Source organism: Natator depressus, chromosome 21 (assembly GCF_965152275.1).
Source record: "Natator depressus isolate rNatDep1 chromosome 21, rNatDep2.hap1, whole genome shotgun sequence".
Classification (NCBI taxonomy): Eukaryota; Metazoa; Chordata; order Testudines; family Cheloniidae; genus Natator; species Natator depressus.
In genome coordinates, this window is record NC_134254.1 from 13,770,520 (window position 1) to 13,792,311 (window position 21,792).

At 47.3% G+C, this 21,792-nt stretch overlaps 1 protein-coding gene across 2 annotated transcripts; it reads right to left on the bottom strand.

Moving 5' to 3' along the window:
- Positions 1 to 2,464: 2,464 nt before the first annotated feature.
- On the bottom strand, positions 2,465 to 20,698 carry TMEM183A (transmembrane protein 183A). 2 transcript variants are annotated; one of them, XM_074936248.1, is made up of 8 exons: positions 20,574 to 20,698; positions 19,388 to 19,477; positions 15,945 to 16,100; positions 10,668 to 10,827; positions 9,258 to 9,438; positions 5,006 to 5,086; positions 3,868 to 4,023; positions 2,465 to 3,142 (listed from the first exon to the last, which is right to left on the bottom strand). In XM_074936248.1, exons 1-8 carry the CDS (start codon positions 20,686 to 20,688, stop codon positions 2,957 to 2,959), a joined length of 1,125 nt encoding a protein of 374 aa, XP_074792349.1. In that variant the 5' UTR covers positions 20,689 to 20,698; the 3' UTR covers positions 2,465 to 2,956. The 2 variants fall into 2 exon arrangements, 1 of the variants encoding a protein (XP_074792349.1); XR_012635988.1 differs by lacking the exon at positions 2,465 to 3,142 and adding an exon at positions 7,161 to 7,318 and having other exon boundaries at positions 3,968 to 4,023.
- Between the last annotated feature and the right edge of the window lie 1,094 nt (positions 20,699 to 21,792).

Genomic DNA, 21,792 nt, shown 5'->3' on the forward strand with positions numbered 1-21,792 from the left:
AGGGCTTGAAGCCCGGTGACCGAGGTGGCCCTTGTACTGAAAACCAGAAACCCCAGATCTGGGACCTGAAAAAGGAAAGTGCTACAGATCGGATTAGTTACTAAATACTAAGTGACTACAAAACTGGATAACTATTTACAAGAAATTTACAATGAGCTGTACACAGAGTACCTGCTAAGGCAAGCCAAGGAATTCCAGCGACTCTCACGGATGGTAAGAAGGAACTGAATGGGGCTTTGGGTCCTTTATACCAGCTCACAGTGGCGTGTGAGAGCAAAGGGCTCTTACACTTCCCCAACGAGTACGACTGAGGGAAACGTGAGTGTGCGCAGGGCACACATGCACCAAGAGTGGAGTGCACACGTGCAATCAGCTGAAGAAAAACTGAGGTAAAGCTTAGAGCCACAGCCATAGGAATGCAACTGGCCATCATGGTATATTTCATGAACCAACAGTTTAAACTACAAATGAACAGGGTAGATTGTCCATCTAGGGTGGAACCAAAATACTGAGCAGAGCATTTTGGTTTGAAAACAACTTGCCCATTATCTTCTTAATTATAGACACACAGGAAAGGTGAAGAGGGAACGTCTGAGGTTTTGCCATGAATAGAATCAAATAGGGGATGCAATACCAGAGTGAATCTGGCACAGAAACGTACTTGGGACAGATAAGCTAATCTGTGGTGATTTAAGTGACTTACAGAAACAAGTGAAAGAAACACCAGCACTGGTACAGCTACATAAGACACATGCACCCGTTTGGGCATTTACATACTGGATTCAAGTTGGGAAGGGAAAATCCCCTTTCTTCCCCCCGCCCCGACCCCAACCTATCCCATTTGATCTATCCCAGCAGCCTCCTTCAAGGACAGGCTGTTGCATTCACTGTGGATCACACAGGGAAGTACTTCTTGCCTCTACCCTGCACAACACAAGATTTGGTTTGAAATAGGACAGATAAATTAACTGGGCTCACCTCCACTGATAAGCTACAAAGCAGAATACCCGGTTCTCATCAGTAGTTACTTCAGGGCATCAGCTCACCCTGCACTCAGCCCCCGTCACACACACTCATGAAGGTGTACTTTGCACTGAGACGGAACTGTCCCTATGGTCTGCAGGGCCAGGGAAGCTGTTATCTCAAATCCCTTCAGGCTTAAAATCAGAGGCTCATAGGTGGAATTATGAAGCTCTTCTTCTTGTCATAAGATGCATGATACAGTAACTCCCCACTTAACGTCCTCTCGCTTAACATTGTTTCCATCTTACGTCCCTGCTCAATTTCAGAACATGCTCCATTTAAAGTTCTCCAATGCTTTGCTATAACATCGTTTGGCTGCCTGCTTTGTCCACAGCTGGCAGCCCCCCCATCAGCTCCCTGATGCCCTTCCCTCGACAGCGCCTCCCGCCCGCCAGCAGACCCCGCGGATCAGCGCCCTCCCCCTCCTCCCGCCCACAGCAATCAGTTGGCTTGTGGCGTTCAGGAGGGAGTGGGGAGGAGTGAGGACTCATCATGCAGGCTCCCTCTCCTGCCTCCCAAACCAGCTGATTGCTGCGGGCAGGAGGCAGGGTAGGGAGGGGGGAGGAGCGAGGACATGGCATGCAGAGTAAAGGGGGAGGACGGGGGTAAGAAGAGGCAGGTGAAGGGTGGGGGGGGCCGAGGGTTGAGTCCCCCACCCCTGGTGCTTGCAGAGAAGGGGAAGCTGCTCCTGCTGGTGCGCAACGTGCTTCTCCTAGCCTACAGCACCTTCAGCCCTCTTGCCTGCCTCACTGTCCCCAGTGCCAGGGGCTGTGCCTGCATGGGGTAAGGTGGGGGCACCTCCCAACTATAGTACTGTACTGTTCGGCAAAAAAACCTATTTCCCTGGAACCTAACCTCCCCTTTACATACATTCTTACGGGAAATTGGATTCGCTTAACATTGTTTCACCTGAAGTCACATTTTTCAGGAACAAAACTATGTTAATTGAGGAGTTACTGTACTTGCCCACGGTTCTGCATGAAACTCACACCCCCATCCATTTTGGGTATTGTGGTGCTGCAACTCCAGATACGCTGAAGTAGACACAGTACCCTGCTTAGCCCTCTCACACCACCAAGTCGAGCCGGAAGGGTTGGGTTTATTTTTCCCAGGTAGTTAATTTGTCTGCTGGGAACTGGATACTTCCTCTTTGCTGCTAATAGCTTTCCCACAGTTACTAGCTCCAAACACTGTTCACTTAGCCCACAGACAATCTTATTCTGCTGATGCCCGAAGTCTGAGCACTTACTAACTGATGCGGTTAGTTTTTGTTTCATGCCCACATGCTACGAGAGCCTTTCCATTATGTGCGTTTTAGATTCTCTTTCTTAAAGAGAGCATCAGGATTCGAACTTTTTTAAGTGTTTCTTTGCCTTATCACCACACACACTTAATTTAAAAGCAAGCTGTAAAGGCAGTCTCTTTGCTTGATCATTTATGCCTTTATTGTGCTCAAGCAGATTAGAGTGAAGCATGATGGTCACTGCTATTTTCCTTGCTGCATCAGTATAGCATAATGCTGCTGCATTTGAGTTTGATCACGCTACAGTAAGACAAACACTGATTTCATTGACACTTGGTCTGAAAATCTCTGACCACACTGGATCTGGAAGCAAGCTTTCCGCTTCCTTTGCACAACAGACCACAGGACGACTTTCATTAACATCAAAAGGATTTTAAATGAACAGTTTCATGGTGCTCCTTTCAAATCATAAAATGTGAACTTTACATAAAAATGTGTTTACAAATCATTTCCATTTACACTCGATTCTGCTCATTACTGGCTGAAAATTATATACAGAGACTGGCATTGGAGTTTCACTCATTTGTAAAGAGATTGGAGAATTTATTCAGGAAATAAAAACAGGATTTCTCAGTTCCTAGACATTCTCTTCTGCCTGACATGGCTACTCACAGATGCAGTAGGAGCATGCTAAGCTTTCAGGGAAAAGGGGTACTGCGGATGCCACCAATCCAAGAGACGGACACTGTGCACAGGGTCCAGGACAACTTGTACTCCTTGGTCAAGTCGGGGCTTCTTGCCATTCCGGACAGGAGAATCCTGGAACACCATCCTCACTCTGTGATGTCTCATGTCAGTGCTCACATTTATTGTGAACTGCAGGGAAGAAAATTGGCAATTTTCTTATTAGACATCTATGTACTGCTTCCAGAAAATGCCTAGTTTCCCTTCAAATACTATCTACTACTGTGAATGCTGATCCCTGATTCTTATTGGACAAACATTTTCTTTGTGGTGTTTTACATTTAAACTTTATATTTTCAAATACTTTTTTTTTTTTAATTGAGGGCCTCCAAAAAGCATGCTTTTTACAAAAAGATACCAGAAAGATATCGTTAAAATCTGAAAGATCAACCAACTTTCTTCTAAAGTTAAAATAAATGTCATTTGGCGCTTTGATCTTATGGAAGTGCAAAGGCGAGAGAACTTGGACACTATTCTCCAATTCTACCTTGAATACCCATAAGTCATCTAGGATGTTTTAGGTGCTGCTGATTAAGACTCCTAGGCACCATGGTAATACAAATCCTCATCCTTCCTTCCCCCAGGAATGGAGCACATTTTGTTGAACACAGTTGTCAAACAGTCCCTTCTAGTTGGGCCTCTAGGGCTGGTGCCATGAGTCTACACCAACCATGAGAGAGTTTAGTGACTTGTAGAAACTTAACTGAAGAAATCATTGAGTGATGGCCCCAATGCACTACGGAAATGCATATTAGTCAGTCTGTTGGTGCAGCAAGATTTACAGACAAGCAGTAATGACCAGACCATTTTCTTAGCACATTTCTATGGCGCTTACGTGCAGATTTCTTAACACTTACCAAGGTAAATATCATACCCATGACTACTGGTAGGAAGATGAAGTTGAGGGTGGTGATCTGCAGCAGACAGCAGTCCTGATCAGGATTTGTGTGAACATCCTCATACTGAACAGGTGGCTGAAGACCTCTGCAACAGTTACTCTTCAATCTGGGAGGCTTGACAGAAAGAGACCGGTTCATTCAGCTAAACTGAAGCCAACCAGAAATTTCACTTCATGCCTAGAGACCATCCTGGCTCAGCAGCGGATTCCTGCCTAATGCCCACCTGTTCGGGCAAAAGGGTTCCATGTTCAATGAAAACCCTGGGATGGAGGGTTTGCAAGACTGTCTCTTTGAAGACAGACTTCAGAGGTCCTGATAGGGTGCTCAGTATTATACGTTTATCCTGAGTCTGGCTAAAGGAAGGTTTCACAAAGATTACTGTCACCTCCTGATCATAGAATATCAGGGTTGGAAGGAACCTCAGGAGGTATCTAGTCCAACCCCCTGCTCAAAGCAGGACCAACCCCAACTAAATCATCCCAGCCAGGGCTATGTCAAGCTGGGTGTTAAAAACCTCTAAGGAAGGAGATTCCAACTCCCTCCTAGGTAACCCATTCCAGTGCTTCACCACCTCCTAGTGAAAAAGTTTTTCCTAATATCCAAGGAAATTAAAAAGGGTTGGTTTTGTTAGCTTCAGAAAGGGTTTCCGTGTGAAGAGATGAAAGACATTTATGCAAAACATTTAAAACTTGGATCCCTAAATGCAGGCCACTAAATCAAAAGGGGCTGGGGTCATCACAACCCCCCCACTGAAGGTATCTGGAGCTGCAGACACTCAGCAACTTGGGTCAGGGGAAGGCAAATCAGCAGCCTAAATATGGACGCAGGGACTGAATCCTTTAGACACTCAAGACTGAAAATGACGGCCTGTTTTAAAGTGGTAGGAATTGCCTCCTGCTCCGGGTTTCCTACTCAGCAGCTCCACAAGCGCCTTACCTGACCACCTCTGCATTTGGCAATATGTATTTCTTTTACTGTGAGATCGGATATTCCTTGATCTACTGCACCCATCAACAACAACTTCAGACGAAAGAGCATTACAGCTTCAAAACCTGGCCGCCTTGACATTTCAATGGCAAGTGGTTAGCTTTCATACCTGCTTTTTGAATTTGAAGTTAAATTCCCACATAGGTTCTCGTCTGTTCCCTTCAATCTTTCTGCACCAGAAAAGCACACACTGATATGGAAAAAAAAATACAGCAGGTTATGAGACCCTTAGAGTTAATTATTCCATTTTTTAGTGAATTTCAACACAGGCAAAGAGCTCAAACTACAGACCACAGGAGCAGCTGAAGAGATGGGAGCAATCTGGTCCCATTACCTACATTAACGCATACCTGAGAGACAAGGTGGGTGAAGGAATATCTTTTACTGGACCACCCACCTTCTCTCTAAGATCCTGGGACCAACACAGCTGCAACTACACTGCAAACCTGGCATTTTCCATTTGCCAGTCAGCAGGTGGCAACCTCACTCTACCAGAGGGTGACCCAGCACTTGGGCTCCTGCCAGATGAGCAGTACTTCCTGTTCCGCTCACCCATTCCATATAGAAGAGAAAAACAGAATGGACTTTGCTCCTCTACATACTACATGGAACAGCCAAACTGAATGGATAACATCTCAGGTCAATGTATGCATTCAGCTCACTCGGAATAGAGCAGGAGTGAGGAAGAGCAAACAGCAGACTGGGGAAGAAGAAAACAAAGAGGCAAATGTTAAAAGCGACTGGACAGAGCTGACAAAGCAGGGCAGGGGGGAGAGGGCACATCCTATGGAGATGTGCATCTGTAGCACCCAGAGGTCATACTCCCCTCCATTAGGGCAACGTATTAGTATTTCAAAAAAACACAAAGCAAAGCTTTGGCTGTGCAGTTCAACCGGTGGCCCAGAACACTGCTTCTTTTCTAAAGGCAGATGAATACATAGGGTCCGATGCCTCATTGCCTCTATGCCAGAGGCAACCAAAGCCTGGATCTCCTGGCAAAAGTATCTCAGATATTCTATAGTGTAATCTCTGACTGTCACACCTTTATACAGCCGTAGAGCTGTGGGATTCTATGTCCCAGCATGCAATGCTCCAAGAAATAGGAGAGTCTTAGCAGAACTACTGTATTCAAGTGAGGGGGAGGTTGAATAGAGCCCAATATCTATAAGCGGTCAGTGACTGGAAGCTGCAGTCATCTGACAGCCATTCAGTAGCCAGTAAGGAGACAGCCTGACAAATCTCAGTCCAGTTGCCAGAAAGCAAGTGTCCAAGTCAGAAAAGATACCTTCCATAACAACTGGCCTTAAGTGGGCCTGCTAACAGCCTCAGAAGGAAGGGAAGAATGGCATGAGTCATGGAGAAAACTCCCCTCTCACTCAGAGATGGTCTTTCTGGGTCAGAATTAAGGCCTCTTCTGGGTCAATGTGGGGAAACCTCTCTGCCAATGCTGTACCTGCTAGCTGCAGTCACTAACACTGTCAAATCTGAGAGGCCGCACCAGCACGAATTGCTTTCATGGACAAAAAAAAACAAGGGCTGATGCAATCTGCACCATTTTAAGGCAATTTAATTCTAGTTGGGGCGAGGGACTCATCTGACCCCTCTTGGCACCAAGCCTAGGTCACTCCTACTGTGTGGCTTTGCAGTGAGACAAGGCCTTTCACTTCACTGCTAGATCATATTCACAGGGGGCAGGAGTGCGAGAAGGATCTCTGCAGTGGTGAATCCCCGAGAGGTGAAGCACCAAGCTGCAGAGCAGTTAAGCTCAGGAGCACGGGCTGAATGATCTCCCCATCCGGGCAGCAGCAAACAGTTGTAACCAATTACAAGACTCACTGCTCCCTGGATTGTGCTTAGCGGGGGCAGGCAGCAGATACTGCTGGGCTTAATTCCATTCACAGCGGAGTTTGCCGTTCACCTTCTGAGTACATCGACACTGCAGTGAGAGAATTCCCACGGTGGGCAGACCTACATGCGCTCACTGGAGTTAAGCTAGCATGCTGCAAACAACAGCGTGGCCATGGTGGCAGCTTAGGCTAGCTGTCCAGGTACCTACCTACCACCTCTGACTGGGTTACACTCAGGCGGTTAGCCCCTCCTGCCACATGACAACACAACCACTCTGCTATTTTAGCCTGCTAGTTTGATCAGAGCCAGTGTGTGTACGTCTAGAGACCCAGAGCCAGCGCGTGCCCTTACAGACACAGCTTCAACTAACAGCTCATGTGATCATGGCAAGTAGTTAAGCACAAAACAGTAAGTACCTCCTAAGGGGCAGAGGATGTCATCCACGTGTCAGCCGTCCTGCCCTTCAGATGTGCAACGTATGGCCTGCCGCTCCACCAAAAATAATGGGGGTGTCTTTAAAGGGCAAACACTTCTGCTGACACCACAACGGCTCCAGTGTCCCACACAAGCTACACTAGGGAAAGAAGAAAGGAAATTAAAGAGGAAAAGCTGGATTCAGTAATATAGGGGTCTGATTCTCCCTTCACTGCATGCACAGTTTACACGAGCATCACCCATCAGTGTTAACAGACCCCTAAGGGTCTAACCAAAACCCATGAAAGCAAGGAATCACAGAGGAAACATAAGGTCCCATTCAATGTACACCATTGTGCCTAGGCATTGCAGCACATGGAACAAAGAGGACACAGTCTGGAGTCCTGGAGACCAGACGTACAAGGCCATTTTTATGCTTTGATGGATTGAAGTCAGACCTCTACTGTTATTCTAACAAAGGCTTATCGCCATTTAATTTCCTTTTTTAAGTGAATGGTAATAAAAAGTATTACATGCAAGGAATCTTTACAAAACTATTAGTATGGTAGAAGCACCAAGAGTGGGCACCAAAGCCGTTATGATGTGAACGTGAATGAATACCAGACACCGGCCCTTCCACTGGGGGCGGAGGGGGGGGGGTCTCCTAATCAGACCTATAGATGGATGGGGTGACAGGTGGTTAGATTCAGAGGGACTGAGACTAGACCAGGAGATTAGTGGAACTGCAGGGTTTTTTCCTTCTTTTTAAGGAAGACATTGCCTGAATGGGATATTCGGGCAAAGAACTAATAGTTCAGGGAGCAAACAGGTGCAGAGGACTTGTGCAAAAAAGGCTGCAAATGCTCCTTAATCCTGACCTGCAGCAAGACCTACCTGTTGCTTCTGGCTGTTCTCAGTCTTATCTCAGGGCAACTTGCCACTTTGGCAGTGTCTTCATGTGGGGGACAGAAGCAGCAGGGATGTCACAAAGCAAAGAAATGGATTTTACATAGAGCAGTGATACTCAGACCTCAGGGGTTCAGGAGCCAAATTACCCATCAACATTACCCAAAAGAGCCACCACCGTGTGAATTCATTATTTCATTTACTATTTACTCCCACAGCAAAATGACTGCGGGTATTCTACAGTTTCTTAACAACATAGGAAAAGCATCCTGATTGGTTAATAATTAAATGATACAGAGTTTTAACATCATGTACGGCAAGAGACACATTAAAGAACCACCCACAGCTTGGCTCCCAAGCCCCAGTCTGAGTATCCCTGGTATAAAGCGTCCAACTGAAACCCCACCCTTTGAGACCGAAAACCACGTGTCAGCCAATAGTAAATTAAAGCCAGGCTAGAAACAGACAGAATGAGGGGTTCATGATAAATAGTGACTAAAGAGGGCAAGATACACCAATGCTCCAAGCAAGGACTGCAGTGTGGTTTTGCCCAAAGACACAGCAGACAATTCCTCCCCAGCTTCCCTGCCCACTGCACAGCCACACCCCAAAGCAGGCACTTGCTTCTCACACTAGCTCTCCATCTCACAACACTTCCCCCTTCAGAGAAACCGAGGACAATGGTCCGCAGGAGCGTGGTGTGAAAGGACTCTCCTTTTAGAGGCTGTCAGAGGCACTTGTGATGCTCTGCCACTGACCCAGAAGAAACATTCCAAAATAATTACAAAATAGTTACAACAGTGCAAGTAGTAGACAAAAACGCCTACCTAGCTCAAACTCCTTTTGGAGCCTGGGTCGCGTACAGGCGGGAAGGGGACAATTGTGGATTGTGTCAGTGACAGGGCTTCCATCAGTGTAAAACGACATTTTCCTAATTTGTATTACTGGAGTGCTTAGGAGCCCTAGTAACACACCAGGACCCCATCGGGCTAGGGGCTGTACAAACACATGTAATTGATAAAGCTTCAGAAGTCAGACTCTTCCTAGCTTCCTATGTATGTCACTGATCCAGTGCATGTATTTCACTAGGGTCCAACTGAATGAGATTTATTTCTCTGAAAGGGGAACAAAAAGCAGAGAGAGTGTACCAGCTGAACACAGTTTAGTTCACTACCCCAAACACTGCTACTTACTTTGGAATTCTTTAAAGTGCTGGGGGTAGTCTCTGGAATAGCCGGATTCTTGGAGACACGAGAAGCAAAAGGTTCATACATGTGGTATAACGAACGGATAACACATGCACGGAGGCAGTGCAGCCTTTCCATCGATTCTGGCCGTAAACGGAGAGGCAGGTACGCATCCAGAGTGTAGTGCCTAAAGGGAACAGGGACAAACCCAACACCCCTTGAAAAGCCATAACTGTACTGGATTTCAAGTAAATCTCAGGGCACTACAAAATAAGTGTTAAAGAAGGTGACTGAATAAAGGGGTCAAACTCTGCTTTTATACCACAACACCCCCTGACATCTCTTGGCTGTCACACTGCCCCTTCACATACAGCTGGTGTCCAGAGCACCTGCAGCCATCTTCAGATTCTGCAAGGGCACCATACTGTTTCTGCATTAGATGGCCTGCCAGCCTCAAAAGGTGACTTTGCACCATGATGTGCCAAGGCTGCAGAGTGAGACTTACCAAGGTCTCTAGTATCTTTACTGTGTGGCACAGAGAACAAAGAGGTTGAGAAGCAAGCACAGAAAACAGGGAAGAGTACAAATAGGGAAAGAACGCTGATTTTGTCTGACAAATAACATGCTTAGTAACAGGAATAAATGTCAATCTTCCCAGTGAAAAAGGAGAGTCAAGGATGTGAATGGAGGAAGAAGCTTGAACTTCTGCATCGTGAGCGGACACCTATATGCTCTCCATCCATTCCCTTCTCCTCCTTCTGTACCATCTCCCACTTCTACCATCTTTCTGGCTGCCCCTAAAACCTGGCTCAGTCAGATACAATGCCTTTATTTTCATTAAGTCCTGCTCCTTGTTAATTTATGGGCAGATCACCGCAACTAATGCCTGAGACCAAGAGGCAAAACACCACCCAAAAAATTAACCCTTCAAAATCACGCAATGCCATCACTTTCCTGTACGCATTGAGAGAGCTTTGCACCCAAGATGTGCTCTTATGGGCATGACATTCTTTTGAGTGTTTAGGCCTTGACAATTCGAGCTCACCATATTTTTAAACCTTGGATTAGACATAGAGGAAGATTACAAAATAGTCGTTATTTTCAGACTGCGAAACAGACCGGCTAGAGAGCAAATCTCTTAAGAAATACTATTTAAAGTTCTCCAAACAGCAACATTTAATAGAAACAGCCCAGACGAGGATATAGGATGCCAATCACCACCTGTTATAGAATGGCAAAGATTTCAGAGGTAAACATGCCGCAGCCACCTTCAAAAAGGACTATGTTCCAGTGTCTAGCATGACTGACCCAATGAGGAGAGATCCCTATTAATAACTCTGTAGCAAATTCTGCCCAGACACTGCTGGACATGCACAAACACCGTAGAGTATGTTTACGAACTCTTCGTGGTCGCACCTTCTGTAGAGTCTGGTCCAAAAGGCAGCAGTGCAAGTGACAGTCCAGGCTTTTCTGCAAATCAGAGAAAATGTCACTGTATCTTCTGGACGTATGTAGGCGGCCAGCAACAGCCAGATGTCAATGGGATAATCCTCTCCAACAGCCTCATCAGGGTTTTCTAAGCGTAACAAACACACATTAGTGTAACATAGCTCAGGCATTATAAACCTTAAGGCAAGCAAATTGAGCTGATTGGCTCCTCTCTGTTTGGCACTATTCTGCAAGTGCGCCATGATCTGCCAGTTGCCCTAGTTAGCGAGCAGCAAGCACACACACACACACTGTAAATGACATGGCTGTGGGACAGCACAGAGGCCACATTAGCCAAAGACGGGCTCAGTCCATACGTTTTCATTGCAACCGCTCGTTTACCGTAGCTCATCACGAAGAAACTTAAGGCTAGAGGTACCTGAACTTCCAAGATATTGTAACGCCATGGAGACGACCGCTCCCTTTGGGTCAGTTCTTGTTTTTAAGAGGCATCAAAGCAGCATTATGGAGCGCTGGTATCTGTTACAGCAAATCTCGTACAACGTTGACTTTCCCAAACGACTGGGGAACAAGTGTTTGAGGATGGACCATTTTTACATACTAAGGCCAGGTCTAGACTCTACACTATGTAGAGAATAAGTACGTTGTTCAGAGGTATGAAAAATCCACACCCCCGAGTGACTCAGTTATACTAATCTAACCCCTGGTGTAGACAGCACTATGGACGAGAGAACTCCTCACAGGCCTGGAGTACCTATGCTGACAGGAGAAGCTCTCCCATCAGCTTGGCAGCATCTTCACTAAAAAGCTTTTTAAGCGTAGACCCACCCATAGGCCCCACTAGTGCTTCAGGGGACCTTTGGGATTTCACTGTCAGCATAAACAAAATGTAGAAAGAGAAAGAAATGCATTCGTCACTGGAGCCTCGTTTAAAGTTTCCCTTTTTGACAGTCATTATCTCTTGTGTAACCCACCTTTAAAAGATGCTTTGTTTTATCTACATTTCAATTACAACTTCCAAGAAAGCAAACACTTCCAGGAAGGCTTCTCTACTCATTAACAACCCATTTCCACTCACACATTTCAATTACAACTTCCAAGAAAGCAAAAGCTTCCAGGAAGAAGAAAAGGAGTACTTGTGGCACCTTAGAGACTAACCAATTTATTTGAGCATAAGCTTTCGTGAGCTGTAGCTCACAAAAGCTTATGCTCAAATAAATTGGTTAGTCTCTAAGGTGCCACAAGTACTCCTTTTCTTTTTGCGAATACAGACTAACACGGCTGTTACTCTGCTTCCAGGAAGGCTTCTCTACTCATTAACAACCCACTTCCACTCACAGTGCTCCCAAAACTATTCCACTGGACTAAAGTTTCACATACTTGTTTAATTCCAAATGCACCTAGAAATACCTGTGCACAAAGCACATATATTTTTCCAACAATCTAATACTATCAAAGCTGATGGATTTTGCTCAAGTTTTAAAAGTTAAGACACAGATAGCTCAAATAGATTCTACCGGCCTTACCCAGCATTGAGAAATGTGGGAGAGAACTTTCATTTGGATGTAATAAAGGTGGGTAAAAACTGATGATCAATTTAATTTTAAAAATTCTATTTGGGGATTTAAAAAAGGAATAAATACAGGTTTTTGGTTTTTTTTTTTTAAAAGATCAAATTTGAAATTGACAACCTGTGTTAAGGCCTAAACTTTTTAAAATATGTTAAAATTATTTAAATTAAACAAAAAATATCAAGCTGTACATATTTACTACCAAGTTTTAAAGAATGTCAAGTCACTGGCTGAGCACCTGGAACCAAAGTTTGTTAAAATAAGAACAGAAGAATATAAGAACGACCATGTTGGGTCAGACCAAAGGTCCATCTAGCCCAGTATCCTGTCTTCCAACAGTGGCCAATGCCAGGTGCCCCAGAGGAAATGAACAGAACAGGTAATCATCAAGTGATCCATCCCCTGTCACTCATTCCCAGCTTCTGGCAAACAGAGGCTAAACCAGCTTTTGACATTGCAGGTGCCTTATTGCAGGTCCAGAGAGAGTACTTTCTTCATTTCAGTTTATTCAACCAGTTCAGTTCAATTATTAGTTCATTCAAAGTTGTGACACTGGTTGGGAGTTGAAAAAGCTGGAGAGCTTGTTTTCTACTTCCCCTCTAGGAATAAAAAAAACTAGATGTGAGAGGGTATGATCTACTAGCTCTAAAACCCTGAAGGACATGACGACCAGAAACAATCAGTTCAATTCATTAACTACATTGTACTTCCTTGTTTAATAAATGAGTTTTAAATGTAGAATGTTTTGATAACCTTTTTAATCATTCACCATTTTCTACCATGATAAATGTAAAAATTAAGAATCAGAATAAATATACGTTACGCTATATATTTGTTAAAAAAAATGCGTATAGATATAGTGCATCTTCCCAGTAAGCAAAAAGCACCAAATTTAGTGTAAAGTCTATACTTAGTTGCAAATGAACTTATTTTAATGTTTATCAACTAATAAGCATGAACTTTTTTTAGGAAAATAACTAAAAAGTACAAAGGCAAAATATGATTAAAAGCAATGATTAATAAAAAAAATCTAGGCTTCTCCCGCTTGCTGATTTAAATCACGATTTAAATCTGTCCACCCTGGATGTAATGTACGCCCCATTAGGTTGGGGCTGTATAGGGCCCAAAGATTTCAGACCTAATCTGTGGCTAATCCTCAAGGAGGGGTAGAAGTTGGGGAAGAATGACAGCCTTGAGATTCAAACTCATGTCTGAAAGTCCAGGCAATCTTGGCTCTTCTATTGACTTATGTCACTTTGGGCTTCAGCATGTTTTTTCTTCTTTATGATGGTAAAGGAGCATAGTAAAAAAAACTGCTTTTTTTACCTTAGAAGTTCAGGTCCTCTGTAGGCTAAAATACTGAGCGCCCCACAGTCGTTAAGATATTTATCCTCACTCACCCCTGGTGACACAGGGAGGTGCAACTATTCCCATCGTTAAGGCTGTGAGAAAGCTGTTTGCATTTTTTGGTTCAAAAGTTGCGGCCACACTTTGTTAAAGTTGCAGTTACCTATCTGGAATATCGCCAGCACCTTTTCCCAAGGCATGCAGCCTACCTTCCAAAGCAGGGCAGCAGCACATAAATACACTGGCTGCCCCGCTTGGCTCCCAAAGGCAAGCATGACGAGGAGTGACTGGTCTCTTGGCCTTAATTTTGTCATCTCTAAAACTGGGAACTGTTTCTTAGGTTACCGGAGTGCTGTGAAGCTAAATTCATTATTATTTGTAAAATGCTTTCAGATTCTCAGATGGAAAGGGCCACATAAGTCAATTTCTTTAAAATTAACTACGTTATTTTATAAAAACTTACAATTTTCCTCACAATTGTATGCAATTAAATTCTGATTGAATTTCAGCTAGGATATGACCCATTGCACTGTGAAGTTGCATAATCCTGCATCCACAGCATTGCGGCTATATAGCTTATCTACGCTGTGGTGCAACTTATATCCTACTGAGCTGCATAAAATAGAATTGCTGAAGCACTGCTTTACTCAGAAGTGACTGTTTAAAAACAAAAAAAAAAAGTGGGTCCTTTGCTCCAAATTTGCTCAGTTGACCCTCAAAAAAAAAATCATCCTAACATCTTTTAATGAACTGCTAACCTCGCAAACTCAGGCTCGGATCTGAGAGTCAAGCTGGGTTCTTTCAAGCTCATGCATTGTTGCCAGCAATAAGGATTATGCAGAGCAAATGCTGCTCTCAGTTACAGATATACAATTCTGTGTCTTCCATGGGGTTGCACAGATGTAATTGAAATTGTAATTTGAAGACAATGAAGTTGGACCTGATAATCAAACTTAGTTGATAGCTCTGCTGAAGATGAACAAGCCTGAGCTGTGTTAATTCTGTACGGCTAACAAAAAAACAAACAAAAAAGTTATATTTTAACTTTAGCGGCAAATCAACATGACTAATTCCAATACACACTGGGGTTAGCCTGCTGGAAGGTAGTGTCAGTTTACAGTCACTTTTCTGGCTATAACTGCGCTTGCAAGGACGGTGTCCCTAGCCTCTCTTTGCCGGAAACTGGAAATGACAGAGAATGGATCATTTGATGATTAACTGTTCTGTTCATTCCCCCTGGGGCACCTGGTACTGGCCACAGTCGGAAGACAGGATACTGGGCTAGATGGACCTTTGGTCAGACCCAGTATGGCTGTTCTTATGTTCTTAATATGAACATTAATCTCCCCACAATGCCCATTTACAGATTTCAATCATTGCTTAAACTGCTAAATATGTAGCTCAAGAGCAAAAGTTGCAGAGTTAGTGTTGCTAATGGAACCCCTCTCTTTTGCATTTCTGGAATGCTTTCGCGTTTGCAACATGACGGCCGATATCCAAACAGGGAAGACATTGGGCTTGTGCTTCGTGATATAAAAGCACCCAATTCTTCCACCAAGGGATAAGCGGTTTTGGCTTGCTTTGTACATTAGCAGGACACAGTCTCCTGGAATACTGCTCAGAGCTAGGAGAACATCCCAAGAAACATGAGAATGGAATCTGTGCAAGTGACAAGGGCAGCAATTTTTAGCCCGACTGTTTAAGTCTGTTTTTGTTAACAGACTATTTAACTTACATTCCTAATAAACTGGAAGATAAGCTCTGTGTGAAAGATACAAACCCTATACCAGCTGTCAGAGCTCCCACTCTTGTTCTCTAGTCATTCAAGGAATCCTCTCACAAGAACAGGTAATACACTTTATACAAACAATTCACCAATCGCCACCCTTTATTTTTCTTTAAAAAAAAAGGGGGGGTGCTCTCCTGAGACATCAAAATAATAAATAAGGTACAACGTTTTTCTCTTTGCAGGTCTCCTTTCATGTGGCATAACTGTAGGATTTTATATAGCATTTCAGGAGAGTTTGTATCTGCAGCACATACATGGTCAAAATCAACCAGTTAGGCATGATTTAATCAACTGCAACAGTCCACCTTCAGTAAGAAAGGGGAGATGACACTCAGGATTGTGGAACCACATCTCCTACCTAGCACTTCTTTGGTTAAGCTTTTGTGCAAATGACTGCATGCATGCACACATACCCAAACACACTCCACTGAACTCTTCGAAGAAACACACTGCTGATCTGTAAATAGCTTGGCAAATGCAGAAGATGATCCCAGGAAGGACCCTGCAGAGCTGACTGGGTGAGTGAAGGAGTCCTACCTTTGTGCCTCTTGCTTTTCTTTTTTCTAGAGGCAGTTCTCTCGTTGGTGCTTTCCTTAACATCCATTTCATCGCTACTGTCACAGGATTCCCCAGTCACGGAGAGCACCTCCTCAGCAGGAACACATGAGGCTTCCAAACCACAGAGGGATTTTACTAGAACCAGAAGAAATAGATTTTACACACACACAGAGTACACTATGAGAAGTAACATGAGCTGATTAGGGTCTAAGAGGGCTGGCTGCAGTTGTCTGAGAGGCATCTACATGAGCAATCTTTGCTAATATACTAGAAAGGATATTTCTTCTGATGCTGTAAGAGTGGATGCTTAGTAACGATCCCAATGGCATACCTAAAGTGATGGGGAGTTATGAATGAATCCACCAGCTCCTCTGACCGATCTAACTGATCTTCTGCATATGACAGACTTTCCTGTCCTGTGGACCCCTTTCTGCCATTTTCAGTTTTGCAAGGACCATGCATCATCTCTAAAATGCCTGAATTCATGTTCTATTTTCCTATATGACAACAGACAGGATGTACTGCCACTAAGGGAAGACAAAGGAGTGTGCATGGCTAAAGATGCAGGAGAGATTGTGATGGTATAAACTGTATTAGAGCTCTTGTAATTTATCAGCAATTTAATCCCACCAGGTTTCTTTCACCAGTACAGAAACCCATTATTATAACCCATGCCCATAACCAGAGTACGTAACCCATTGAAGGCTCACTCTTCAGTAAGGGGGATCAATACCTGCAAGACTGGGACAGTCTAAAGAATTAAGATGATATGGAACTGTCAGAGTAATCCACCAGGACCCAAGTAAGGGATGCTGTTTAAATCCTAACAGTAAGGGGAGACAGAGAGAAAGGAGATTGGGCTGTCTTACAGCACAAAGGATGTGCAAGTGAGATGGATCATGCCTGGGGAGCTGTCACTCAAAGAGGGAGTTTTTAGAAGGGATCACTTGGGGTTGGAAGAGGAGAGTCTCTCAAATATAAAAAGGGACTGGTTGGAGGAACAAATTACCTGATATACATTTGTGTTTACTTCCTCAGCTGTTTGGACAGTGGTTGTGACAGATACTGCAACCAGATGCAACATCTTTGAAGACCATATTGTATTAAATTTATGAATGTTCTATCTATCATTGTGGGCCAGGGATTCCATTCAACTTCGTGGGAAGAAGGTTACCACAACTCCTCTACAAACTAACAAACCTGCCCCTAGGCTTCGGAGCCAGAGCTCCAGCCCAAGCCTCAACTTCAAAGCCCTGTCCACACAGCTATTTATAGACTGTGAGCTCACCTCTAGCCCAAGTCTGTTGACCCAGGCTGCGGGGCTCACTTCTATGAGCTGTGTAGAAATACCCAGTGAGTGCACAGGGACAGCAGTCTACCCCCCCAGTTAGGAGGAGAGGGATGTGGGTCCCAGTCCATAGAGAGGTGAAGACTAGAGACTTGAAACTTCTGTGGTTGTTCCTTACCGTTACCATGAAATTATGACAGTTGTAAAAAGATTTACCTTGCAGTCTATTTAGTAGGATGCCAGTAACTTTTTTAAAAAAAAAGTGGTCACATTTCTTTCTGAAATGTTTGTTTGTAGAGGTATTTGTAGCACAAAGTTACTTTAACTGAAAAAAAAAAAAAGAAAACAGCTCTCCTTTTTTCAATTTATTTTGTACATTTGACAGCACTTTGGATGCAGACAGTGCCATGGTTTCTTCTGTAGAGGGGGAAATGATTCTGACTACGTGTGGATCTTTCACAGCAACAGGGAGAGGGAAAAAAAGCTATATATAAAAAAGATAAATGTGATTGCTGGGGACTTGGGGGGCAGGGTCTAGCCCACATGAACTACATAGAACTCTCTTTTAAGAGTGGAAGTTTCCATTTAATGCATCCCCGTGCTGTCAGCTTTCACGTTTTCCTGTCTACAGTCTATGTTTTAATGTTCCTGCATCTCTTTATTTTGATATCTGCTCCATGTCTCTTAGGGCTTATCTACATGAGCTCCCTGTGTGGACACTTATTACAGAATAAAAGTGCATTTTTGTGATTTAGCTTATGTCACACTGGAAGCTTATAACTACAGTGGTATAATTATATCAGTAAATTTCCCCATGTGAACAACTCCTTAGTTTTTGTTATTAGTGTCAATAAATACAGGTTTCAGAGTAACAGCCATGTTAGTCTGTATTCGCAAAAAGAAAAGGAGTACTTGTGGCACCTTAGAGACTAACCAATTTATTTGAACATAAGCTTTCATGAGCTACAGCTCACTTCATCGGATGCATGAATCCGATGAAGTGAGCTGTAGCTCACGAAAGCTTATGCTCAAATAAATTGGTTAGTCTCTAAGGTGCCACAAGTACTCCTTTTCTTTTTGTCAATAAATAGTCTCACTCTACGTATGTGACCATTTACATTTAAGAATGGGAGGTTGACTCAGACAGGTTTTCAGCTACTCTGAGCAATGAAAACAAAGAGCAGATGTTGGCAGCATAGACTATTGATTGCAACAGCCCTCTGAGAAACTACCTAGCTAGACAAACAGATTCAGCAATCAAAAAGACATCAAACACACCCTCAAAAAAGTAAGACATCACCTGTAACTTGGAAAAGGAATTTCAGCAGCATTAGCTTAAACACCCACACCCCACCCAGGATTTTTCACTATAAAATTTGATGTAAACTGGCAAAGCATTAGAGATTTCTGAAAACAATATTCTCAGCTTCAGTTAAGAGAGAAGTAGAGTTCTTGCAACACCAGACACAAGATGTTCCTTCCTGTCTAAGGAATCTGTAGATCTAGGTTTTATTTCCAACTCTGTCACAGATTTCCTGTGCAACCTCTTGGGTAAATTACTTAGGCCTGGTCTACAATACAAAATTAAGTTAGCTTAACTACACTGCTCAGGGGTATGAAAAACCCACATCCCTGAGCAGCATAGTTAAGCCAACCTAACCCCAGTATAGACAATGCTGTGTCAACAGAAGAATGTTTCCATTGACCTATCTACTGCCTCTCAGGAAGGTGGATTACCTATGCCGACAGAACCCCGCCCTTTGGCATAGGTGGCGTCTATGCTGCAGTGACACACAGCTGTAGAGCGACAGTGTAGACAAGGCTTTACATTGCCAGCTGCGTGGGGCAGGGTCTGTCTTTTTGTTCTATGTTTGTACAGCACTTGGCACAAGGGGGCCGTGATCCGTGCCTGGGCCTCCGAGGCTTTACCGCAACACAAATACTACAAAACTCAGGACCAGATTTTCCAAAGAAGCTCAGCTCCCATTTAGGCACCAAAATAAGTATCCAGATTTTCAGAGGGCTGCAGGTGCCGCCCCCACAACCTGCATGGTGCAGGCGTTTGACTGGCCAGCGGGAGCCAGAGGAGGGAGCAGTGCACAGCCCAGGTGGTGGGATCTCTGGACAGACTCACCTTCCTGCAGCACCGCGTTGGCCACCGCCTTTTTCATGCGTCCGGATTTGACGATGGCAGGGTCGGAGTTGGCGTAATCCGCCACGGTCACTAGCGGGGTGAGAGAAAGGAGAGGTGTCAGGGAACAGGAGGGGGCTGCCCAGCAACTGGGTTGAGGGGTCCCCAGAGACGGGGCTTTGAACACCACACAGGGAAAGGGGCCTGAAAGAGGTAGCGAGGGAGGGGACTAGACTCAGTGAATGTGCACACCCCCTGCTGGGCCCGTCGGGGGGGGCCGGGCACCCACCCCCGTAGGACAGGAGAAGGGTGGGGGGTGGGGTCAGTCAGGGGCCGGGAGCCCCCCGGGACAGGGAAAGGGTGCGGGGGGGGTCAGTCAGGGGCCGGGAGCCCCCCCCCGGGACAGGGGAAGGCCGCGGGGGGGTTAGTCAGGGGCCGGGCGCCCCCGGACAGGGGAAGGGCGGGGGGTGGGGTCAGTCAGGGGCCGGGAACCCCTCCCCCCCGGGACAGGGAAAGGGCGGGGGGTGGGGTCAGTCAGGGGCCGGGAACCCCTCCCCCCCGGGACAGGGAAAGGGCGGGGGGTGGGGTCAGTCAGGGGCCGGGAACCCCTCCCCCCCGGGACAGGGAAAGGGCGGGGGGTGGGGTCAGTCAGGGGCCGGGAACCCCTCCCCCCCGGGACAGGGGAAGGGCGCGGGGGGGGTCAGTCGGGGGCCGGGAGCCACCCCCCCCGGGACAGGGGAAGGGCGCGGGGGGGGTCAGTCAGGGGCCGGGCGCCCCCCCCTCGGGACAGGGGAAGGGCGCGGGGGGGTCAGTCGGGGGCCGGGAGCCACCCCCCCCGGGACAGGGAAAGGGCGGGGGGTGGGGTCAGTCAGGGGCCGGGCGCCCCCCCCCGGGACAGGGGAAGGGCGCGGGGGGGGTCAGTCGGGGGCCGGGAGCCACCCCCCCCGGGACAGGGGAAGGGCGCGGGGGGGGTCAGTCGGGGGCCGGGAGCCACCCCCCCCGGGACAGGGGAAGGGCGCGGGGGGGGTCAGTCAGGGGCCGGGCGCCCCCCCCTCGGGACAGGGGAAGGGCGCGGGGGGGTCAGTCGGGGGCCGGGCGCCCCCCCCCTGGACAGGGAAAGGGCGAGGGGGGGTCAGGGGGGCCGGAACAGGTGGCTCGGGTGGGCCGGGGGGGGGCCCGGGGCCCTCACCCCGCTCGGAGCAGACGTCATCGGCCCGGAACTGGGGGCGCTTGCGGGCCCCTCTCCTGCGCATGTCGGCGGCGCGCGGCGCGGGGGTCGCTGCGGGGCGGCTCCGCGGGGCCATGTCCCGGGCGGGAGCGGGGCCGCGCGCTCCGCACCCCCCTGCGCCCGGCTCCGCGCCGCGCCGCGGCCTGCTCCGGCCCCTCTCGCGAGAGCGGCCCGGCCCGTCGCGCGCTCTGACGTCCTCAGGCCGCCGGGGGCGCGGCAGCGCTTGGCCCCGCCCCCGCCGCGGGGCCCCGCCCCCCTGGTGCGGGCCTGCCCGCTGCTCCCCCGCCATGGAGAGGCAGGGCCACCGTCCCCTGGGGTCTCTGCTCGCTGACCCCGACCGGTTCCCTCCGTCCGACCCTTTGATTGAGGGGACGAGCGGGAGACCCCAGCCCCAGCCGCTGTGGATGCCATCATCACTGTCCCCTAGGAGGGGGTCCTACAACACCTGGGTGTACCCCCCTCAAACCGCCCACCCCGCAGCCGTGCCCATCTTGCCGGGCACTCTCGGGGGGGGATAATCGGTGACACTGGGCGCGGCACTAGGTAACTCGAGGGGTGGAAGACCACGAGTGTCGAGGAAGCCCCCCCCCCCCCCCCCCGGCTCTGGGCCCAGGCTAGCCTGAGCACTTCTCCCTCCTGAAGGCTGCTGTGTCATACCTTCTGTTTGCTTTTGTTTTGTTGCATAGTTCTGCTTTATTCTCTTGGGTGATTCTTTGTAAGTGTTACACAAATAAAATTCTTTTCTGCTTCCAAAAGAAAAAAACTGTACCGTGGGGAGCACGGGGGGGGGCACAGAGCCCCTGGCAGGCGGGGGGGGGGGGGGACAGGGAGCTCCTGGCATGGGGGGGGGAAGACACAGAGCCCCTGGCATGGGAGGAGGTTTGGGGGGGACACAGAGCCCCTGGCATGCAGAGGGGGGAGGGGACACAGATCCCCTGGTGGGGGGGACAACACGGAGCCCCTGGCATGGGGGGGGGGGGCGGGGACGGAGCCCCTGGCATGGGGAAAGGTCTGGGGGGGACACAGAGCCCCTGGCCGGGGGGGGGGGGCGCAGGGACGGAGCCCCTGGCATGGGGGAGGGGAACGGAGCCCCTGGCATGGGGAAAGGTCTGGGGGGGACACAGAGCCCCTGGCATGCGAGGAGAGGGAGGTGAGCCACCTTGGTCAGCAGGGATGATGC

Coding starts and splice junctions, on each gene's coding strand:
- TMEM183A (XM_074936248.1), bottom strand. CDS start 20,688: ATGGCCCCGCGGAGCCGCCCCGCAGCGACCCCCGCGCCGCGCGCCGCC. Junction 10,828..15,944: donor GAAAAGCAAGAGGCACAAAG/GTAGGACTCCTT, acceptor TGTTACGCTTAG/AAAACCCTGATGAGGCTGTT. Junction 9,439..10,667: donor TGGACCAGACTCTACAGAAG/GTGCGACCACGA, acceptor TGTTCCCTTTAG/GCACTACACTCTGGATGCGT.